This window comes from Capra hircus, unplaced genomic scaffold, assembly GCF_001704415.2.
Source record: "Capra hircus breed San Clemente unplaced genomic scaffold, ASM170441v1, whole genome shotgun sequence".
Lineage (NCBI taxonomy): Eukaryota > Metazoa > Chordata > Mammalia > Artiodactyla > Bovidae > Capra > Capra hircus.
In genome coordinates, this window is record NW_017189580.1 from 38,696 (window position 1) to 58,272 (window position 19,577).

The following is a 19,577-nucleotide window of genomic DNA, read 5'->3' on the forward strand; positions in this document are numbered from 1 at the left end:
CAGGCTGCAAGGCTCTGAGTCCCAGGCATTTTCCTGTCAGTGTGTCCCCCACACCTCGGCGGGCAGGACTGGCTCCTGGTCACACTCAGGTGCCCCCTCCCAAAGCAGACAGTGTGGTCACTCCCCTTGCTCCTTGCTCCTGCCCCCTCAGCACAGGGGCCGGGCGCTGGCCTCCAGCCCCTCTGACAACCCCCCGGAGCCTGGGCAAGGGCCTGTTGGGCATGGCCCGCCCGGGGCTGCGTGTGTCCTGCGCCCTGGGAGCCCCACATCAGCCCAGTGCACCCCGTGCTTCCCCGTGGCCTGGGAGCCCGGTCAGGGGCTGCAGAGGTCCGTCCTGCCTGTCTCTTTAAGGATCTCACGTCCAGACCTCTATCCTTGAATCCGCCTCCCTGGACCGTGTCATCACCCCCATAGTCGGATGGGAAGACAGAAGGCGAAGGACCCGCTGCAGACAGGCCGCGGCTGCGCGCTCGCCCGCCTGCGCCTCCTTGCTACGAGCCCCTGTCTTCCTGCCCCCACCCATCCCTCCTCGGCCCTCAGCAACCCTACTGCTGGGGTGGGGGGCTCAGCTCTTTCCCCCCAGCTGTGTGTTCATCCCAGTCGTTCCACCTAGAAGCCACGTGTGGCCTTGGGTGTGACTGAACAGCTCCATGCCTCTGTTTTCAGCATCTGTAAAATGGGGATTCAGTGGGAAGGGGTTTGACCTAATGCCTGATGTCGGGTAAGTGTCAGTGAAGTCATTCAGTCGTGTCCGACTCTCTGTGCCCGCACTGACTGTAGCCCACCAGGCTCCTCTGGCTAGGGGATTCTCCAGGCCAGAATACTGGAGTGGGTTGCTGTTCCCTTTTCCAGATCTTCCCCACCCAGGGGTTGAACCGGGGTCTCCTGCGTTGCAGGTGGACTCTTTACCATCTGAGCCGCCACTAGGTGAGGTAGTTGCTATTCTGACTGACGCCAGTTTGTCTTCGTGAAGCGCCACCCCCCACTCTGCTCTGCGGCAGGTACTGACCCTGGCATGGGGACCCGGAGACGAGGACACCAGCCATCCCTCCTGGAAGGGCGCCATCTGATGAGGGAGAGGGGGGCCAGTTCAAGCACGCGGTGATGCAGGACCTGTGGTTTAGAGGCTCACGCCCAGTGGGGACCCTCAGGGCTCTGGGAGCACCGCGCCCCGGTGTTGGCCAGAGCAGGCCTCGGTGGGCAGTGCCCATGCCGCCTCCGTGGAGGGCGAGGTGGCAGGTCCGCCCCCGGCCAGAGGCCCTTCCCCTTGTCCTGGAGGCGCTCTCCTGGTTGTGGGCCCCCCGGGACTCCGGCACAGCATCCAGCAGAGACCCTGGCAGACGGAAGGCACTGACAGCACCGCCCCTCCCCGCGGACTGCCCGGCGAGGGGCGTTCTGGAAGAATGCTAGCAGTTGTCGACAACGGCTGGCCCCGTCGCCGGGGCTGGGGGTGGTGGGGAGGCTGTGGGGTTTGTCTGCCGTTTGTCTCTGACCAGCTGCATCACCGCCCTCATAATTTAAGAAGAAAACGGAAAGAGTCTGAACAAACAGGGGCCCGTCCCCTCCCCTCCCCCATGCTGTCCTGGCATCTGGGTGCTGGCCTCCTGACTCAGAAGGCTTTATCCAGAGCACCCTTCTCCCCCCACGCCCTGCCCCGCCTGTCCCCGCGGGGTGCAGAGTGGGGCCCTTCTGTGGCCTGAGCGCCCACCGCACTGGGGCTTGTCAGCCGCCGGCCTCTCCGCCGAGGACGGGGAGGTGGTCCTCAGGGCCGCGCACGCACCCTTCCAGCAAGCATCCCCTGCTTGCCCGCTGGGCCTGGCCCACCGCCCCGGGGCACAGTAGGTGTCCAGGCGCTGTAGGGGCGAGTAACCAGGGATGGCCCCACCCCCACCGTGGCTGCTGGCACCTTGCCCGGGCAGGTGTGCCCTCTGCACGGGGATAGGGTGGGCGGCGGCCCGCAGACCGCCCCTGAGGGCCCCTGGGCGGGTCCTGGGAGCGCGGGCTGGGGCGTCGGGCCCGGCGCGGGAGGAGGCCGTCCGCCCGCCCTTCCGCCCGCGCCGCTGGGGGCCGCCCGCGGGCCGCGCCGGCCAGAGCGCGCCGTGCGCCCCGGGCCCCGCGCCGGCACACGCTCGGCGGCCGCGGCGGCGAGGAGAGCGGCGGCGGCGGCGGCGGGGCCGGGCGGGCGGCAGGAATGCGGAACCGGCGCGCGGGCTGAGCTGCCCGGGATGGCGCAGAGGCGGCGGCGGCGGGCGGCCTGCGTGGGGCCCTAGTGCGGCGGGGCGGGCGCTCCCCACCCGGCGGCGCGGCCATGGCCGAGGAGCGGCGGAAGGCCGTGCTCGAGCTGCTGCAGCGGCCGGGGAACGCGCGCTGCGCCGACTGCGGCGCCCCGGGTAGGTGCGGGCCGGCCGGGCGCGCCGGGGTGCTGTGGGCCCGCGTGGGTGCGGGCCCGGGCGGCTGCGGCCCGGGCCGGGTGCCGGCCTGGATGCCAGCCCCGGGCCGGGGAGGGCTGCTGCGGCGCCGGCAGGGCTGGGGGGCGCGGGCCGCGGAGCCCGGCTCCCGCTCGGGTGGGGCGCGGGCCCGGATCCCGCCAGCCCCCGGCCCCCCCCGGCTCTGTCGCCGCCTCCCCTCCCCCAGGCTGCGTGTCTTGTCACCCGCCGGCAGCCACCGCCTTGCGAAACCCGGGGCTCCGCAAAGAAAGAGGAAATCCCGGCGGGAGCCCGGCAGCAGGGAGGGGATGGGTGAGCGGGGCCGCGGCTCCTCCGCGGGGATGGAGGGTCCGCCGGCGCCCCCACCTGCGGTGACGTCATGGCCCGTCTGCAGCCGCCCCCCGGCCCTGCGCTGGGAGCGGGGGAGGAAGCACCTGCCGCGGCCACGTGGGCCCGCTGGGAAAGGGGTCGCGGGGCCCCTCTCCCCCAAGCCTCGCTGCCCTGGCCAGTGGCCAGTTCAGGTGGGGCCCTGGGCAGGTGCAGTCTCCCGGCGGGCGTCTCCTGGACTTCGCTCCTGGGTGGTGCCTGCGCTGGGGTGATTTCCTAGTCGCCGGAGCCCTGGGGCTAGCGTTCAGGGATCGGCAGGAAGAGAAAAGGCTTTGCTCTCAGGCCCCGGGGACCCTGCTAGGGAGCTGGCCGCCCCGGGCGGGTGGTGCTGCAGTGGGGGGTGAGGCAGGAACAGCCCCCAGCAGCCGGGCTGCCCTCCGGCCTGCAGGGACACACTGGGTGCTCCTGGGGGCGCCTAGCCTGAGCCCCTCAGAGCAAGCCGAACAGCATGGAGTGGCAGAGCCCCCAGAGAGGGACGGTGGGGACACGGACTGTGGACGTCGGCCAAGCAGGACCCACCGCCCGGCTCCCGGCCGCGGCTCGCGCACTGGGCTGGGAGGGATCTCCTCCCGGCTGCCGCCGCCTCCAGGTGCCGGGAATCTGCTGGAGCGCCCCGAGGGGGAGCAGTGGCAGGCTTCCCTGGAGGCGGGTGGGCTGAGGGCCTTCCCCACGGCCTCCCTCCGAGCCGGCTGCCCAGGGCCTGTGGCTGTGCACGGAGCCTGCGTCGCCGCCGCCTGCTGCCGCTGCCCGCCTGGCCACCCCTACCTCTGTCTCCCGGGCCTGTGTTTCCACTTGTCAGGAGGGCGAGCCGTGCCAGGGAGTGGTCTGGGGAGGAAGGCAGCCCGCACCGTCTCCTGCCAGGCCTGGTCTGAGGGGCCGGGCCATGGGGCCAGCCTGCCCAGAGAAGCTTCTTGGGACACCGAGCCTCCCTGGCAGGAGGGAGAGGGGGCCTCCTTGGTGTGGTGGTCCTGCAGCCCCCGCACCCGCCCACACACCCACTCGGCCAGGGGCACTCCGCCCCTGCCCCGAGGGCACAGGCGCTCAGGAGAGCCACTGCCTGGTGCTGGGCCACACCCCTGCCCTTCAGACTCGCTCCAGGGCCTCAGACCCTTGCCTCGTCTGTTTGGCAGCCTGAGGAGCAGCCAGAACCTGGGCCCCTGTTTCACAGCTGGGGACACCGAGGCCTGGAGACCTGCAGCTGACTCCGTGGGCGTGGGGCCTCAGGGGTGACCGCTGTCCGGGTGCCCGGCCCCCTGACCTGTGTCACGCCTGCCGTGTCTCCACCGCAGCCCACCCGGAGCGGCGCCTTGGGGCTGGGGGTCCCCAGGGCCCTGGCCCCCCAACCACCAGGTGTGGGGCTGTGGGGATAGATTTGGGCAGGTCGCCACATGAGGGCTGCTGGCAGGGAGGCCGTCTGGGGGTGGTTGCAGCCCCTAGACCCTAGACTGTGGGCGCTGCTGCCCTTGAACATGGGGCCTGGTCTGAGGCTCCTGGAGGTGCTTCTCACTGCAGGCCTGCACGGGGGGTCTCCGTCCCAGAGGTGGGGGGGCTGCACTTCTTCCCTCTGGGTTACCCGCCTTGTTGGTCACCCACCAGGTGACCGTCTGGCTTCCGAAAGGCAGAAAGGGCGAGGCCTCCACGGGCTGAGGTGTGGGTGGCCCTCCTGTGGGGCTTTGATGCCTGTCACCTGGACCGCCAGGTGAAACCAGTTATGACTGGGGAGGTCTGGGCTTGTCAAGGAGCGCTTTCTGGGAGTGCGGGTGGTGGGACGGTGGTGTGGAGACCCGGCTGGGGGCCAGGCCTCATCCCTCAGCTGGGACTGGAGCGTCTGCTTGCCCGATCTCAGAACAGGAGGTCTGTGCTCCACCCCAGGGGGCTTCAAGGCAGAGGTGACTTTTCAGACGTTGCTGTGAAGCAGGGCAGGAGCGCCCAGGCTGGGAGGGGCTCCGCATCGTGGCTTGATTTGGGAGAGGGTCCCCTGAGAGCGTGGCTGGCAGGGGGCTGCTGAGGAGTGGGCTGGGCAGATGGTCCCCGCCCCCTGGAGCCGCAGCCCGCTGGGGCTTTAGGTCGCTATTTTTTTCATTGTGGGGAAGTACGCGCAGAGTCACCCTGTCACTGGGTGCTCGGCGGCGTTAAGTGCATCCACGTGGCGCAGCCGTCCCCACCGTCCGTCTCAGTCTGTCTCTCGAGCTCTTTCCGTCTTGCAACAGAGGCCTGTTCAGTTAGACACTGCCTCCCTCCTCTCCCCAGCCCGCAGCCTTCCCTGGCCATCTGTGGGCTCGACCCAGACGAGCAGGATCGCACAGGCTCTGTCCTGCGTCTGATGCATTTCTCTGAGCAAAACATCCTCAGCGTTTATCCTGCTGAGTCTGGCGTCACAGTTGCCCGCCTTCTTTAAACAGTCGTGATGTCGTTGGCTGCGACATCGTACTGGTCTCAGGTGTGAACACAGTGATTCGATGCCTGTGCGTCCTGAGAAACGGCCACCGCAAGAAGTCTAGCTAGCGCCCCTCACACAGCGTCTCTTGCTCGTGGCGAGCGCCTTTCAGACCTGCTCTCAGCAACTCCCGGGTGTCTGCTGCCGCGCTGTCGGCCCCAGTCAGCACGCTGGGCATTCCGTCCGCAGGCCTCGTTGATTCTGTAACTGGAAGTTGGTACTTTCTGACCCCTCTTCACCCAGCCCCACCTCTGACAACCTGTTCTCTCTCTGAGTGTGGGGTTTGGGGTTTTGCTTCTTAGATTGCACGTGTTAATACAGCATTTGTCTTTCTGTCTGGTTTATTTCACTCAGCGTAACGCCCTCAGGATCCATCCACGTGGTCACGAATGGCAAGGCCTCCTTTTTGACGGCTGAACAGTATCCGTGTGTGACCCGTCTTTATCCAGCCATCCATAGCTTCACCGTGGTAGACGGTGTGTGGTAAACACGGGGATACAGATATCTTTATGAATTCATTTTCGTTTCCCTCAGTGAAATATCTGGAAGTGAAATTACTAGATTGTGCGGAAGTCCTATTGTAACTTTCTGAGGAACCTCCGTACTCTCTTCTGCCTGCATTCGCCCAGATGTATCCTTATATCCACCGCCACCGTTGCATCCTCGTCTTTGCAGGCTTCTTGTTTTCCGTCTTTTTCTTGATGGCTCTTCTCATGGGTGTGAGCTGACACCTCACTGTGGAGCTGATCTGCGTTTGCCTGGTGGTTCGTGGTGTGAGCGTCTCTCCACGCACCCGGCATCGGCATCTCTTCTTTGGGACGATGTCTCCTCAGAGGCTGTGCCCACTTTTTAACTGAAGTGTTGAGTCTTTTGTTGGTTTGCTATCGCGTGAGTTCGTGTGATTTTGGATGTCTTTAGGCCCGTTGTTAGGGACACGATTTACAGATGCTTTCTCCCGTGGATCGCCTCTTTATTCTGCTGGTGGTCTTGCTGTGCAGGAGTCTTTAGCCCCACTTGTTCATTTTTGCTTCTCTGCTTTTGCTTTTGGGGTCAGAGCCCAGACTCATCGCCAGGACTGGCGTCAGGGAGCTCGCTGCCTGTGCTCCTCCGGGAGCTCCGCAGCTCCCGGCCTTGCACTCAAGTCTTTAGTCCATTCTGAGCTGATTTTTTGTAAGACAGTGGTCCCAGTTCATTCTTTTGCACATGGAGGTCCAGTTTCCCTGTTTATTGAAAACACTGTCCGATTCCCTTTGTATAGTCTTGGTTCCTTCGTTGTAAATTAACTGACCACAGAGGTGTGGGCTGATCGCTAAGCTGCCTGTTCTGTTGCGTGCGTCTTGATGCGCACGTCTGCTTTAATGCTAATGCTATCCTTTTTTGCGCGCTTTCTCGATCACGATAGCTTGTAACGTCGTTTGAAATCGGGAACTGTGATGCCGCCCGCTTTGTTCCTCTTTTTAGAGCTCGCTTTGGCTGTCTGGACTTCGAGGTTCATAAACACGTTAGGATGGTTTGTTTTGTGGTGCCACTGGAATCTTGACAGGGGTCTCTGCAGATACCTACTTTGACACTGCGGATGGCTTTGGGGAGTGTGGCCGTTCTGATGTCAGCTGTCCCTATGCGTGAGCGCGGCGCGTCTCCGTCCGCCCGTGTCTCCGGTCTCTGGCTTCTGTGCCTTGCAGCTTTCAGCATATGTGTCCTTCATCCCCTTGCCTAAACCTGTCCCTGCTGAGTCGCTTCAGTCGTGTCCGACCCCATAGACGGCAGCCCGCCAGGCTCCTCCGTCCATGGGATTCTCCAAGCGAGAGCTCTGGAGTGGGTGCCATCGCCTTCTCCAAACCTGTCCCTAGGTGTGTTATTCTCTTTGATGCAACTGTAAATGTGCCGTTATCTTACTTTCTCTCTCTGATATTTTTATTTGTGTGGCTTTGTTTTGGGCCGTGCCGGGCGCTTGCTGCCGCGCGGGCTCTGTGTCGAGCTGCGGTGTGTGGGCGTCTCTTGCTGCAGAGCAGACTCCGGGGCACTTGGCCTTCAGCGGCGGCGGCTCCTGGGCTCTACAGCACAGACTCAGTGGCCGGGGCGCAGGCTGGCCCCTGCACAGCGCGCGGGGTCTTCCCGGGTTGGGGCTTGGACTTGTGTCCCCCTGTCTTGGCAGGTGGAGTCTTTGCTGCTGAGCTGCTAGGGGAGCCTCTGATCATTTGTGTGTGTTGGTGTCTAGTGTAAAGAAACACAGTAAATTGATGTACACTGATTTCTGTCCTGCAGCTTTGCTGAAGTCGTGGAATAGTTCTGACAGCCTCTCCATGGAGGCTTGGCTTTCCGCGTATCACCCATTGTCGTCTGCAAACAGCGACAGCCTTGCTTTCTCCTTTCTTGCTTGGGTTCCATTTATTTCTTTTTCTCGCCTGTTTGCTCTGGCTAAGCGTTCCAACACTTTGTTGAATAACAGTGGCGAGCCTGGGCACCCTTGACTTGTTCCTGGTCTTGGAGGAAGGGCTTTCCGCTGTTCTCTGCTGACTATGCTGTCGGGAGGCTTGACGCTCTGCTCGCTTTCCTGAGAGCTTTTTCATAGATGGGCACTGAATCTTGTCAAGTGCGTCTTCTGCGTCTGTCGGGAGGGCCGTGGCTTCTTCTCTGCGTCTGGCGGACCGCACGGACTCTGTTGCTCCCCTGGCGGCTCAGTCGGGGATCCGCCTGCCGCGCAGCTGACAGAGGAGGCTCGTGTCCGATCCCTGGGTTGGGAAGATGCCCGGAGGCTGAAGTGGCTAACCCACCCCAGTATTCTTGCCTGGAAAATCCCACGGACAGAGGAGCCTGGCGGGATACAGCCCACGGGGTCTCAAAGAGTCAGACACGACTCAGCGGCTAACCCACCACCATTGATTGATTTGGGAATATTGAACCGTCCTTGCATCCCTGGTGAGAGTTGGACTATAAAGAAGGCTGAGTGATGAAGAATTGATGCTTTTGAACTCTGGTTGGAGAAGACTCTTGAGAGTCCCTTGGACTACAAGGAGATCCAACCAGTCCATCCTAAAGGAGATAAGTCCTGAATGTTCATTGGAAGGACTGATGCTGAAGCTGAAACTCCAATACTTTGGCCACCTGATGTGAAGAGCTGACTCACTGGAACAGACCCTGGGAAGGTTGAAGGCAGGAGGAGAAGGGGACGACAGAGGAGGAGATGGCTGGATGGCATCACCTACGCAATGGGCATGAGTTTTAGCAAGCTCTGGGAGTTGGTGACGGACAGGGAAGCCTGGTGTGTTGCAGTCCATGGGGTCGCAAAAAGTCAGACACGGCTGAGTGACTGAACTGAACTGAACTTGCATCCCTAGAATAAATCTCAGCTGATGATGGTATATGATCCTTCTAATGCATTGTTGAATTCAGTTTGATAACAGTTTGTTGAGGATTTTGTATCAGGGATATTGGCCTGTGATTTCCTTTTTGTGTATCTTTATACAGAAAACCAGGTATCTATCTGATTTTGGTATCAGGGTAATGCTGGCCTTGTACCGTGAGTTTCAAAGTGTTCCCTCCTGTTTCTGGAAGACTTTGAGAAGGACTAGTATTAATTATTTTTTAAATGTTTGGAAGAATTCACCAGTGAGGCTGTCTGTCTTGCACTCTGGGTTGCTGGGAGGTTTTTGATTATGAACTCAGTATCCTGGCTAGTTACTGGCCTGTTCAGATTTGCTGTTTCTTCGTGATTCGGTCTCGGCAGGTTGCATGTTTCTAGGAAATAATCAGTTTCTTCCAAGTTGTCCAGTTTCTTGACTTCCAGTGTCATACTGCTGTGGTTAGAAAAGACACTCGGTGCGATTTCGGCCTTCTCAGGTTAGCCCTGTTTTCTGGCCTAACGTGCGACTGATCCTGGGGGTGCCCGAGTGCACTCGGGGAGGATGTGTGCTCTCTGTGGCTTCTGCATGGAATTTCCTACGTGTGTTGTCCAAAGCCAGAGCTTCCTGCTTGGTTTTCTGTCTGGACAGTCCGACCACTGGTGAGCGTGGGTCTTAGCGCCCCCCCCCCCCCGCTGTGTTGCTGTCTTTTTCCCCTTTTACGTCTGTTGACACTTGCTTTACATTTTGGGGTGCTCCTGTGTTGGGTACCTCAGTTCAGTTCAGCTGCTCAGTCGTGTCCGACTCTTTGCGACCCCGTGGACGGCAGCGCGCCAGGCCTCCCTGTCCATCACCAGCTCCCGGAGCTCCTCAAACTCATGTCCATCGAGTCGATGATGCCGTCCAGCCATCTGCTTTGAGTGCCTAAACATTTGTGAATACTCACGCTGCCTTGCTGGGCTGATCTCTTTATGGAACGCCCTTCTTTGTCTCTCATTGCAATACTTGTCTCAAAGTCTTTTTTTTCTGAGTATTTTTTCCTAAGCATGGCTATCCCAGCTTTCTTTAGACTTCCGTTTCCTCCATTTTAAGGTCAGATCATACGCCACCGTACGGATGGACCGTTTTAGTTGTGCGTTGTTCCATCGGTGGGCGCTTAGGCAGCGTCCACGTCTCAGCTGTCGTGGACGAAGCTGCTGTCGACGTGGGTGAGCAGACGTCTCAAGGGCCTGCTCGCGGTCCTTCTGGGTGTGCTCGCGGAGGTGGACTTGCTGGGCCAGCTGGGTAGCTCTCCCTTTCCGCTTGTGAGGGATCTTGCGCTGCTTTCCAGAGTGGCGTAGCATTTCATACGCCACCAACGGCGCACGTGGGCTTGAATCTCTCCCCATCCTCACCGTCTTTGGCTTTGGTTTGGGGGCAGCAGCTGCCTCATGGGTGTGAGACGCTATCTCGCGGTGGTCCTGATTTGCACTTTCTTAAATCATCCATCACGTTGAGGATCTTTTCATGTGCTGACCGGCCATTTCTATATCTTCTTTGGAGAAATGTCTTTTTAAATCCTTTGCCCACTTAGAAATTGGATTGTTGGTTTTTTTTTGTTGTTGAGTTTTGGGGGTTCTCTATATATTCTGGATATTAACCCCTTATCAGATATGTTATTTGAAAATATTTTCTATGTTTCTGTGGTTTCGCTTTTTACTTGGTAGATAGTATATTTTGATGCACAAAATTTAAAATATTTTCATGAGGGAATTCATGGCAGGCCAGTGGTTACGACTGAGTGCTCTCACTGCTGAGGGCCAGGGTTCAGGCCCTAGTCAGGGAATTAAGATCCCACAAAGCCACATGGCATGACCAAGAAGAAGCTTTTTTAATTTTCATGAAATCCAGTTTGCTTGTTTTTTCTCTTCTTGCCTTTGCCCTTTGGTGTCACGTCCAAGAAAGCATTTTCAAACCTGGTGTCACGAAGGTCCTCCCGTGTTTGCTTCTCAGGGCTTTGTTGGCTTAGGCCTCACACTTAGGCGCCTGGTCTGTTTAGAGCTGATTTCTGCATCTGATGTGAGTCAGGGTCCAGCTCTCTTCTGCAGGTGATAGCCAACATTCCAGCACTGTTTCTTGAACAGACAGCTTTTCCCGCTGATCTCGGCGCCTTTGTCAGGAAATAATTTGGCCGTATGTGTGAGGTTTGCTTCTGGGCTCAATTCTGTTCTGTTGGTCTCTGCCTACTTTTACGCCAGTATGTTTCGATTGTGATTTAATTACTGTAGCTTTGGAGGTCCCTTCAGATTGCATATGAATTTTAGGATGGGTTTTTCTATTTCTGCAAAAGAATTTTTTTTGGAATTTTGATAAATATCGCATTGACTTTTTAGATCATTTTGGGTAATTTGGCATTTTAACAGTATGAAGTTTGCAATCCATGGACACACGATGTGTTTCCTTTTATTTATTTCTTCTTTAAATTCTTTCAGGAACGTTACGTTGCGCAGGTCTTTCTCCTCCTTGGCTAAGAAGATTCTGAAGCACTTTGCTCTTTCGATGCTAATGTGAATGGCGTTACTTTTGTGGTGTCCTGCTGAAACTGCCCCGTGTGTATATGTGGTGTGTGAGTATAGACACGTGCGTCTATACGGCAGCTGGTTTCCTGCGTGTCAACTTTGAACCCTTTGCTGCTTTGCTTAATTCATCTACTAGTCTTGGTGGCTTTTCGGTGGCGTCCTTACGCGTTTCCACGCGCCAGGCCGCTTTGCTGGCGAACGAGATGGTGCTGCCGCCGCTCCTCCTCTGCCAGGTGGATGGCTCTCACTTCTCGCCTGACCCTCCAGCCAGAGTCCCGAGAACCCTGCTGAGCACAGAGGTGCAGCTCCTGCTCTGGTTTCTCTGTGTGTCTCGCCAGCCGTTCGAGTCTAAGGACACGGAGACTCTGGGGCGGGCAGCCACGTGGGCTCAGAGCTGAAGCTGAGCAGAACCGACGCAGAGACGTGCAGACCGCCCCTCGAAGCTGGCAGGCTCCCGCAGGCTCCGGAGCTCAGGACCAGTTCTGTCTTCCGAATCTGCGGGCGCCGTGACGCTCCAGGTGGAGAGACTCCGCGTGCTCCCTGCCCCACCAGCTTCCCGGAATCTTGTCCAGGATGGGCCCTCCACTGTGGCTGTCCAGGACAGCGTGTAGGCCCGGAGGTGGCCGGCAGGGTGCCAGCCTCACCTGGCCCACGGCAGCCCTACCCAGAGCCGGAGTCAGCCGGGGCTGACCTTGGATCTGCCCCAGAGCCGGCGCTGCCCTGCCTGGGTGTGAGTGTTGGGGCACCTTGCCCTGTGCCTCGCTTGAGCTCTGCGCTCTCGTGGGGGTGGCCGGTGGGCAGGTGGCCCCGTGCAGAGGCCAGACGGGCCGCGGGCGCGGCAGCCCCTCCTTCCTGGGGGTCGGGAAGATGCTGCCTGCTGGAATGTGGAGGACAAGCTTTCGGACTATTGGAGCCACTGCCCACCCGGCCCTGTCGAGGCTGCTTCAGGGAGTGGGCGGCGGCTCTGGGGACAGCAGGGGAGCTCGGGGTCACCTCAGCTAAGGGCCGGCCTGGGGTGGGTTCAGTGGGGAGCTGCCTGAGCCGTGTTCAGGGGCCCGGGGGAGGGGAGCTGGAGGACACTGAGCCCTGGGCGGTCCTCGTGGGGGCCCAGCCAGCAGAGCATTCGAGGGGCCACAGGGAGGGGGGCCCCACTGTTACAGAGGGGCAACTCGGGGTCACCAGTTGGTGGGGCCCGGGATGGTGGGAGCTGCCCCGTGGAGGGAGCAGGCCCGCCCCTGCTGTGACCAGGATCCCCAGAGGAGGCAGCGCTCGAGGTGCTTTTGTCGTGGGGGGCAGCTCTGATGGAGGGGCCGGATGCCCCCGCCTGTGTGTGGCCCCAGGTTAACCGGCGAGCCTTTGTGGGCTGGGCTTCCCCTGCCCGTGGCCGCCCTGGCACAGGCCTTGGTGAGAGTGGGCAGCACTGGGCAACAGGGGGCCGTGGAGCCTTGGCCAGGCGGCGGTCAGTACGGGGCCCCCGGGTGGGGGTGAGCGGCCTCCGTGACGGGGGCGTGTGGGTGCAGCCGGGCCTGGGGCGCTCACGGGGGGAGGCTGTTGCTGCGGTGTGACCTGTGGACAGGTGGTACCGTGGCTGCCAGGGTCCCCCGGTCACGGGGGCGCGGCTCCTCCCGAAGCAGGAACCTGCCGGGCCCCTGCGAGCCTCGCTTGTTGCAGGGAGAAGTGGAGAAGGCCGCGTGTCCAGCGCTGGGACGCGGGCTCAGAGGTGCCCGCGGCGCGGAAGGACTGAGTGGTGGGGGGACCGTCGAAGCCTGAGGAGCTGGGTGTGCCGGCAGCTCGGGTGCGGGCAGAAGGGCCGGGAGGGGCTGCGGGAAGAGGGGGAGCCGTCCAGGCGCCCGGGACGCTGGCGGCGGATGGACTGGGCATGCCTGGCGCTCGCGGGGGTTCCGGAGCTGAGGGCCGGGCTGGGGGCGGCAGAGCCGGCCGAAGCTGCATCCCCGTTCGCTCTCCTTCACCTTCACTGTGGCGAGAGTCACGCAAGGCAGAGCTGACCATGGAAAGGGAAGAATTCACGGCTTTAGAACGTCCCCTGGTTGCGTGACCACCGCCTGCGTCGAGCTCAGATCGTAGAGCCAAGAGCCCAGATGAGAAGCTGGAGGGCCCCTGGTGGGGTGTGCGTAGCCTGCGGGGGGCTGTGGGCAGGGGGCCCGCGGTGGTGCCTGGTCCAGGAGGGCTGGGCTTGGCGCCAGGGAGGCCAGGGTCTCAGAGGGTACCCGGTGGAGCGGCGGAGGCGCAGCTGGGAGGCGAGGAGGCCCTCGGGCCCAAGAGGGGCTCTGACCACTGGGTCTGGCCGCTGCTGGGAGCGATCCGAGAGAGAAGGGAGCGGGGCCCAGGGGGGGAGGCCACGCCAGGCCCGGGTCCACTGCTTGCCTCTCCAGGGACTGGGCGGGAGGAGAGAAGGTGTGGCCACAGACAGGCGCTGAGCGTCTGCTGGGTGCAGCGCCCCCCAGAGCTCGGGCTCCAGTGGGAGGCGAGGGTGGACACCCCAGAGGCGCTGGGCGCATGGGGGGCGGCTCAGCAGGGGGTGCCTGCAACGGGCGTGGGCAGTGCACCCCGAGGCTAGCGCCCGCCCCCCACCTCGGTGCCCCTTGGGCCTCTGCCCAGAGCTCAGCCCTCCCCGCTGCAGCCCGCGGCCTTGCCGGGGGCCCCCCCACCCCGGGCTCAGCAAGGGGCACACCTGCTCCTCCCGCCTCAGCCCCAGGACGTGTCTCATCTGCCCTGGAAGAGCCAGGGGGCTGAGTCACGCAGTGTCCCAGGAGAAGGCAGGGTGGCTGGGGGGGCAGGGCAGCTGCAGGGCAGGAGAGGTGAGTGGGCAGCTGGCGGCCTGGGGCACAGTCTGGCTGGCCGGCGGGTCTGGTCACCGTGCCCCCCTCCCCGCCCCGTGCAGGGGCCCAGAGAAGCGCGGGGCAGCCCCGACCCCTGTGCCACGGGGCGCTGTACTCTGCTGACGCAGGCCGTGCCCTCGGCCAGAGCTGCTGACCCACAGCCTCTGCTGGGGACACAGGTCCTGGCGGCTGAGTCCAGGCCGTCAGGAAGGGGGTCCCTGCATCCTGAGTGCACAGAGGGGCACAGCAGCCCCTCACCCTTGGGGCCCAGCCAGGGCGTGCCCCCAGAGCAGAGCTGGGCCCAGCATGGGGCCCTCTGCTGGGGCGCCCGACCGGCTGTCCCGCCCTGGGGCCCTGGGCTCAGGGTGAGGCTCTTGCAAACGCGTGCACCCCAGCTCCCGCGCCGTCTCCTGGTGCTGGCGTCGGGGCACAGCTGGCCCCCTGGAGCTGAAGGTCTCCCCGCCCCCCGCCTGGGGCTTTTGGCCACAGGGTGGGCATTGAGCCCCCCCAGGAGACTGTGCTGAGAGGCTGTTTCCCGGGGGAGGGAAGGGCTGGGCAAGTGACTTGCTGATCCACTGAAGCGCAGACACCCAGGTGGACCGGAAGTGGTCATCAGTTATACCCAGAGGTGCTGCAGGGTGCCGGCTCCCCTGAACAGCCGCACACGCACTCGGCCCCACTTCCTGCTCTGGCAGCTTCAGGCGGCTGGGGCAGTCACTGTTCTGATCCCTGAGGCCTTAGACTGCTGTTCAGAGTCACCCCCAGGATTCTCCCCCCAGGGTCTGAACCCTCCCTTAAATCGCTTGGTCAGAGAGCCTTTCTGGGCCCTCCAGGGGTGCCCTGCTGCCGCCTGGAGGGTTTGAAGCCTTTTGCAGGGCAGAGGGCAGGCAGGCACGCGCCCGGCCAGCGGGTGACTCGAGCGCCCGTACTGCGGGCCCTGGGGCAGGGGCGGCCGGTGCCTCTTCACCCACACGGAGGGGCACACGGAGGGGCACTCTGCAGGCAGCCTGCGTGCTCACAGGCTGCAGTGTGGAGGCTTCCGGCTGAGAGGCCCCTGCCTCCAACTTACTCGAAACCATCTCCCTGCCCCGGTGCTGCCGGGGGACCCCAGGCAGGAGGAGGCAGGAGCCGTCTGCCCCCGAGAGGAGGACAGGCTTCCTCGCGGCCTGGCCGCTGGGCTGGGGCCCCTGTGGACGCCGGCCGGTGGACGCTCCCGGAACCTGCCTGCTCTGAACCAGGAAGGTGGTCCTGGGAGACCCGGGCTGGCCGCCTGCTGTGGTGCGACCTCAGCCCCTGCTTATGCCTCCCTGGGCTTCGTTCCTGTGGGACTGGGCTGGCAGCGGGGCCGCAGCGTGGCCAGCCGTGGTCAGCAAGGGTGAGGAGGCTGTGGACCCCAGGACCCCAGCGGCCGAGCTGCGTCCCGAGTAGGTGTGAGGGTCTGGGGTAGGCTGGAACGCACCTGCGGATGCTCCTCCAGGCCCGGCCGCTGGATGCCCGTCCGGGAGGACGCGGGAGCCGCCGGCTCCTCAGGCCCAACCTTCCTGCTTCTCTGTCTTTTGGGATGGTGCTGGGGCTGTCAACACACACAGGGTGTGACTGTCGGAGGGTGAAGGGAGCCCTTCTGAGTGCGGACGACGTGGCCACCGTCACCCTGAGACTCCAGGGCAGGCGTGATGGAGCCGCAGGGCTGTGAGTTCCGCTGGGCCGGGTCCCGCAGGGAGGCCGGCGCAGGCGCCGGGGCGGGGGTGCCGGGAGGGAGCCGTGGCCCTCACCCTGCCCTGTGCCCAGGCCCCCACCTCGTCCCCGCCCCGGCGCACGAGGGTTCCTGCTCAGAGGACCTGGGCTCCCCGCGAGGGCCCCGGTGCGCCTGGTCCTCATGCCCCCGGGCCTGTTGACCTTCCATCCTGGCTTCCTCATTCCCTGCGGGGGCCGTGCTTTGGCTCAGAGGGTGCGCTCCTGGGAGGGGGGGACACGGTAGCCGTGCCGGGTGGGCCGGGCCCCGGGTGTAGCCTGCTCAGGGCCCTGGGCAGGCGCTTTCCTGGGTCCTCGGTGGCAGCCAGGTGACGCTTGCGGGGAGCGCCTCTGCAGATACGTGTTCTCCGCGGTCCCACGAGCCGGTGGACAGCAGTCGCGGGCAGGGCTCTTCTGTCAGGAGCCCCGGCTCTGGAGGGCATCGGGGGCTCCCTGACGCGCAGCGTTCCCTCCCACCGCTCCCTGGGAGGCTCGGAGCTGGGGGCCTGGTGTTCTTCTCCCTCCCCAAGCCCGCTGTGTTGGCACTGGGGTCCCCACGCGCCCGGGGACCCAGGACCTCGGAAGCCTGGTCCTGTCCACGGGTCGCGGTGGGGGCCTTGGGCTTGGGCATGTCCCTGTTACCCGCCTCCCAGCGCCCGCCGGGGGCCAGCGGGTGGTCATGGAGGCCTGGGGGCCACAGCTGAGTGGGGCCTGGCGGCACAGGGGCTGTGGCCAGGCCGCCACCCTCTGGCTGGAGAATTCCCTGGGGTTCCACCCAGAGAACTGACGTGGTGTCTGTGGGCCCCGCAGGCAGGGGTGCAGTCGGGGGATGTGGGCAGTGGACAGGAAGCGGGTGTGGGGAGGATGGGCCTGCTTACGGCTCTTCTGAGCTGGCTGAGGCCTTGGGTCCAGGCCACCCCCACGCCAGCTCTGCTTGGGACCCGCCGACGTGCAGGGGTGAGGCCGGGGCGGGGCTCCCAGTGGCCTGAGAGAGCCAGGCCCTGTCCCTGGGCTGGGTACCCCCCCGACAACCCGCTGCCCTGGCTACAACAGGAGCCCCTTCCCGCAGCCGCTGCCTGTCAGTGGCCAGAGGCCCCTATCAGGGGTCGGGGTTTGGCCATGCCCCAGCCCCCAGCGGAGAGTCTGCAGAGGCCGGGTTGAGGGCCCTCGTGGAGACGTGGCAGTCTTCCTCCTGAACCTGTCTGTTCCGTGTCCCGCCTGCTCTGAGAGTGGACGGAGCCCCGGCTCCCGGCTTCCAGTCTCTCCCCTGAGGCCCTCAGCGGGAAGCTAGCGTGACGGGGGGTTCCTGGGACAACGGGGGGCTGGTCCTTTGTGGGGGTGGCCGGGACCCCTGCTCGGGGCCCTCAGACCCTGTGAGAACCTGGTGTCCTGTCCCCCTCGCATGGCTCCAGCAAGGAAGCGAAGCCCAGAAAGGGGGGTGGGCGTGCAGGCCTGTGGGCCGGGGTCCAGTACCCCCGTCTCAGGGGAGACCCCCGACGGCTGGCCTTGTCTTGCAGATCCTGACTGGGCCTCGTACACCCTGGGGGTGTTCATCTGTCTGAGCTGCTCTGGGATTCACCGGAACATCCCCCACGTCAGCAAGGTCAAGTCCGTGCGCCTGGACACCTGGGAGGACGTGCAAGTGGAGGTATGGCAGGGCCGGGGGGGCCGGTGGGGGGTGCCTGCCCGCTGCCAGGCGGCCTCAGACCCAGCCGGGGGCCGGGGGGGTGCCTGCCCGCTGCCACGGCAGCCTCAGACCCAGCCCGCAGCCCAGCCCGTGCAGGCCCCCGCCTGCCCGGTGCCCCGGGAACCCACATGGGCCCCTTGTGGTCAGGGCGTCGTGGGTAACTCACTCAGAGTCGCAGAAGGTCACAGGAGCCAGGCCTTGGCCTGCTGTCTGCCCACAGAGTCCCGGGCCCACCCCGGCCTCCGTGCCAACTCAGAGTCCACACGTACCCTAGCGAGGCCGCCCCGTGCACGGGGACACACACCACGTGGCTGGAAGCACCCCCACCCTAGGGCCAGACGGGAGGGCGAGGCCACCTTGACACAAGCCCGCAGCGCGCGCACCTCGTGAGGAGCGGGGGACAGGGAGGTCCCGGGGAGGCTGGGCTGGGCTGGGGGTGAGGAGCGAGCGGGGTCCGGGGTGAGGGGCTCCAGCCTCTTCTGCTCTCTGCTCCTTGCGCTCTCGTGACCTCGAGGGGCCGGCGAGGCTGAGCCTGCAAGGCGCCGGTGAGTCCTGGGCCGGAGGTCATGAGCCAGGCCGGCTCCTGGGAGGCCCAGGGTGCGGAGAGCTGGGCACCCTGGTCTGTGCGTTCTGGTCGACGTTTCTCGCTGAACTTTGCTTTTCTGTAGCACGTGCTTTAAAGCGGCTTTATTGAAATACGGCTCACACGTTGTGTGACTCGCTCTTTTAGGGACACTTCAGCGGTTTTCGGCACGCTCACCGAGCGTGCGGCCGTCCCCATCATCAGCTTTAGAACATTCCCGCCACCTCAGATGGAGCCCGGCCCTCCGCTCCAGCCCGCCCCAGGCCTGAGCCCCGCACGGGTGCTTCCCCTTTCTGAGGCCCGTGACACCCACCGTGCGGCTGGACCCCGGTCGTGTTGGCGTGCACAGCTCCGGGAGTGCGGGGGCCCTGCTGAGGCTCGCTGTGCTCACGGGGTGCGGGGGGGTCCTTCCCAGACAGGCCCTGGGCCAACGGATGGCCCCACGGACACATCGTCCCGCCAGGGCAGCAAGGCGGCCTCCATTCCTGGAGGGGAAGTCGGAAGGCTCTGACTGTAACTTCAAGGATTCTGCCAGGCTTCCCCTCCTGGCCACGCCCGCAGGCCTCTGCCTGGCAGCCTCACTCAGGCCCTTCCCTGCCCTTCCCCGCCTTGGGGGCCGTTGTAGAACCAGGTGTGACCTCCAGGCCCCGGGCTGGGCCGCCCGCTGTCACTGGCGTGGGTTGCTTCCGTTTTGTGGGGGTTTCACAGAGGCGGGTTCGCTGCTCTCAGAGACAGTAGGTGAAGACGTTTCTCGGAGGTTGTCCTGACTTTGCTCGTGGTGGTTTTCACGGTGGAAACTTGCAGGTTTTGCAGCGATCAAGTCTACCAGCCTTGCCTTCTGTGGTTCCAGGGTTCGCAGCGCACCGAGACGGGCCTGCGTCGCCCTCGACTATTTTTACTCAGAGCAGCCTGATCTGTGTTGCTCACACACCACACCCCTCACCCTTCCAGAGTCTACGGTTTGGTGGTTTTCATGAATTCTCAGGGCTGTGTGACCGCCGCCATGATCTAATTTGAGAAGGTTTTCATATCCTCAAATGAGCCCGCACCCACTGGGGCCCCTCTTGGCCCCCGCCCCGGCCCTGCCGAGAGAGGAGCCCTGCCTCCCCGCGGTGGGTCTGTCTGTCTGGGTGCCTCGTGCCCGTGGGCTCCCCCGTGTGGTTCCAGACCCCTCCCTCCTCTCGCTGAGCACCGATCTCTAGATCACCCCTGCTGTCGGGGTGTTGGCACTTCTTGTCACGGTGAGGTCACGCGGTTGGGTGGGGACCACAGCTTGTCCGCCCCTCACCAGCTGCACACCTGGCTTGCCCCGTTTTCCCAGGCCTTCTGAGCAGCGGGGTTCAGGGCAGTGCTGTGCCCTCCGCTCTCTGGGAGGGCGCGGAGCTGCCAGGCCTTGGGGTGACCGCCTGACGACTGAGGGTCGGCGGGCTCTGCCCACCGCAGCGGCCGGGCCCGCTGGGAGCTCGCCAGGACAGCAGCCCCTCCGCGTCTCGTCTCGTCTGGCCTCAGCCCTCCTCGGGGCGTGCGGGGCGTCTCCCTGTGGTGTCGGCCCCGCCTCCCTGGGGAAGAGTGGCGCCGAGCGCTGGT

At 63.6% G+C, this 19,577-nt stretch overlaps 1 protein-coding gene across 1 annotated transcript; it reads left to right on the plus strand.

Moving 5' to 3' along the window:
* Positions 1–2,170: 2,170 nt before the first annotated feature.
* On the plus strand, positions 2,171–17,368 carry LOC108634545 (arf-GAP with dual PH domain-containing protein 1-like; the record flags this gene model as incomplete). Its single annotated transcript, XM_018044509.1, is given in 2 exon segments — positions 2,171–2,390; positions 17,238–17,368. Coding segments are annotated over 2 exon segments (213 nt in total), but the record flags the coding sequence as incomplete, so codon positions are not given.
* Positions 17,369–19,577: the final 2,209 nt, after the last annotated feature.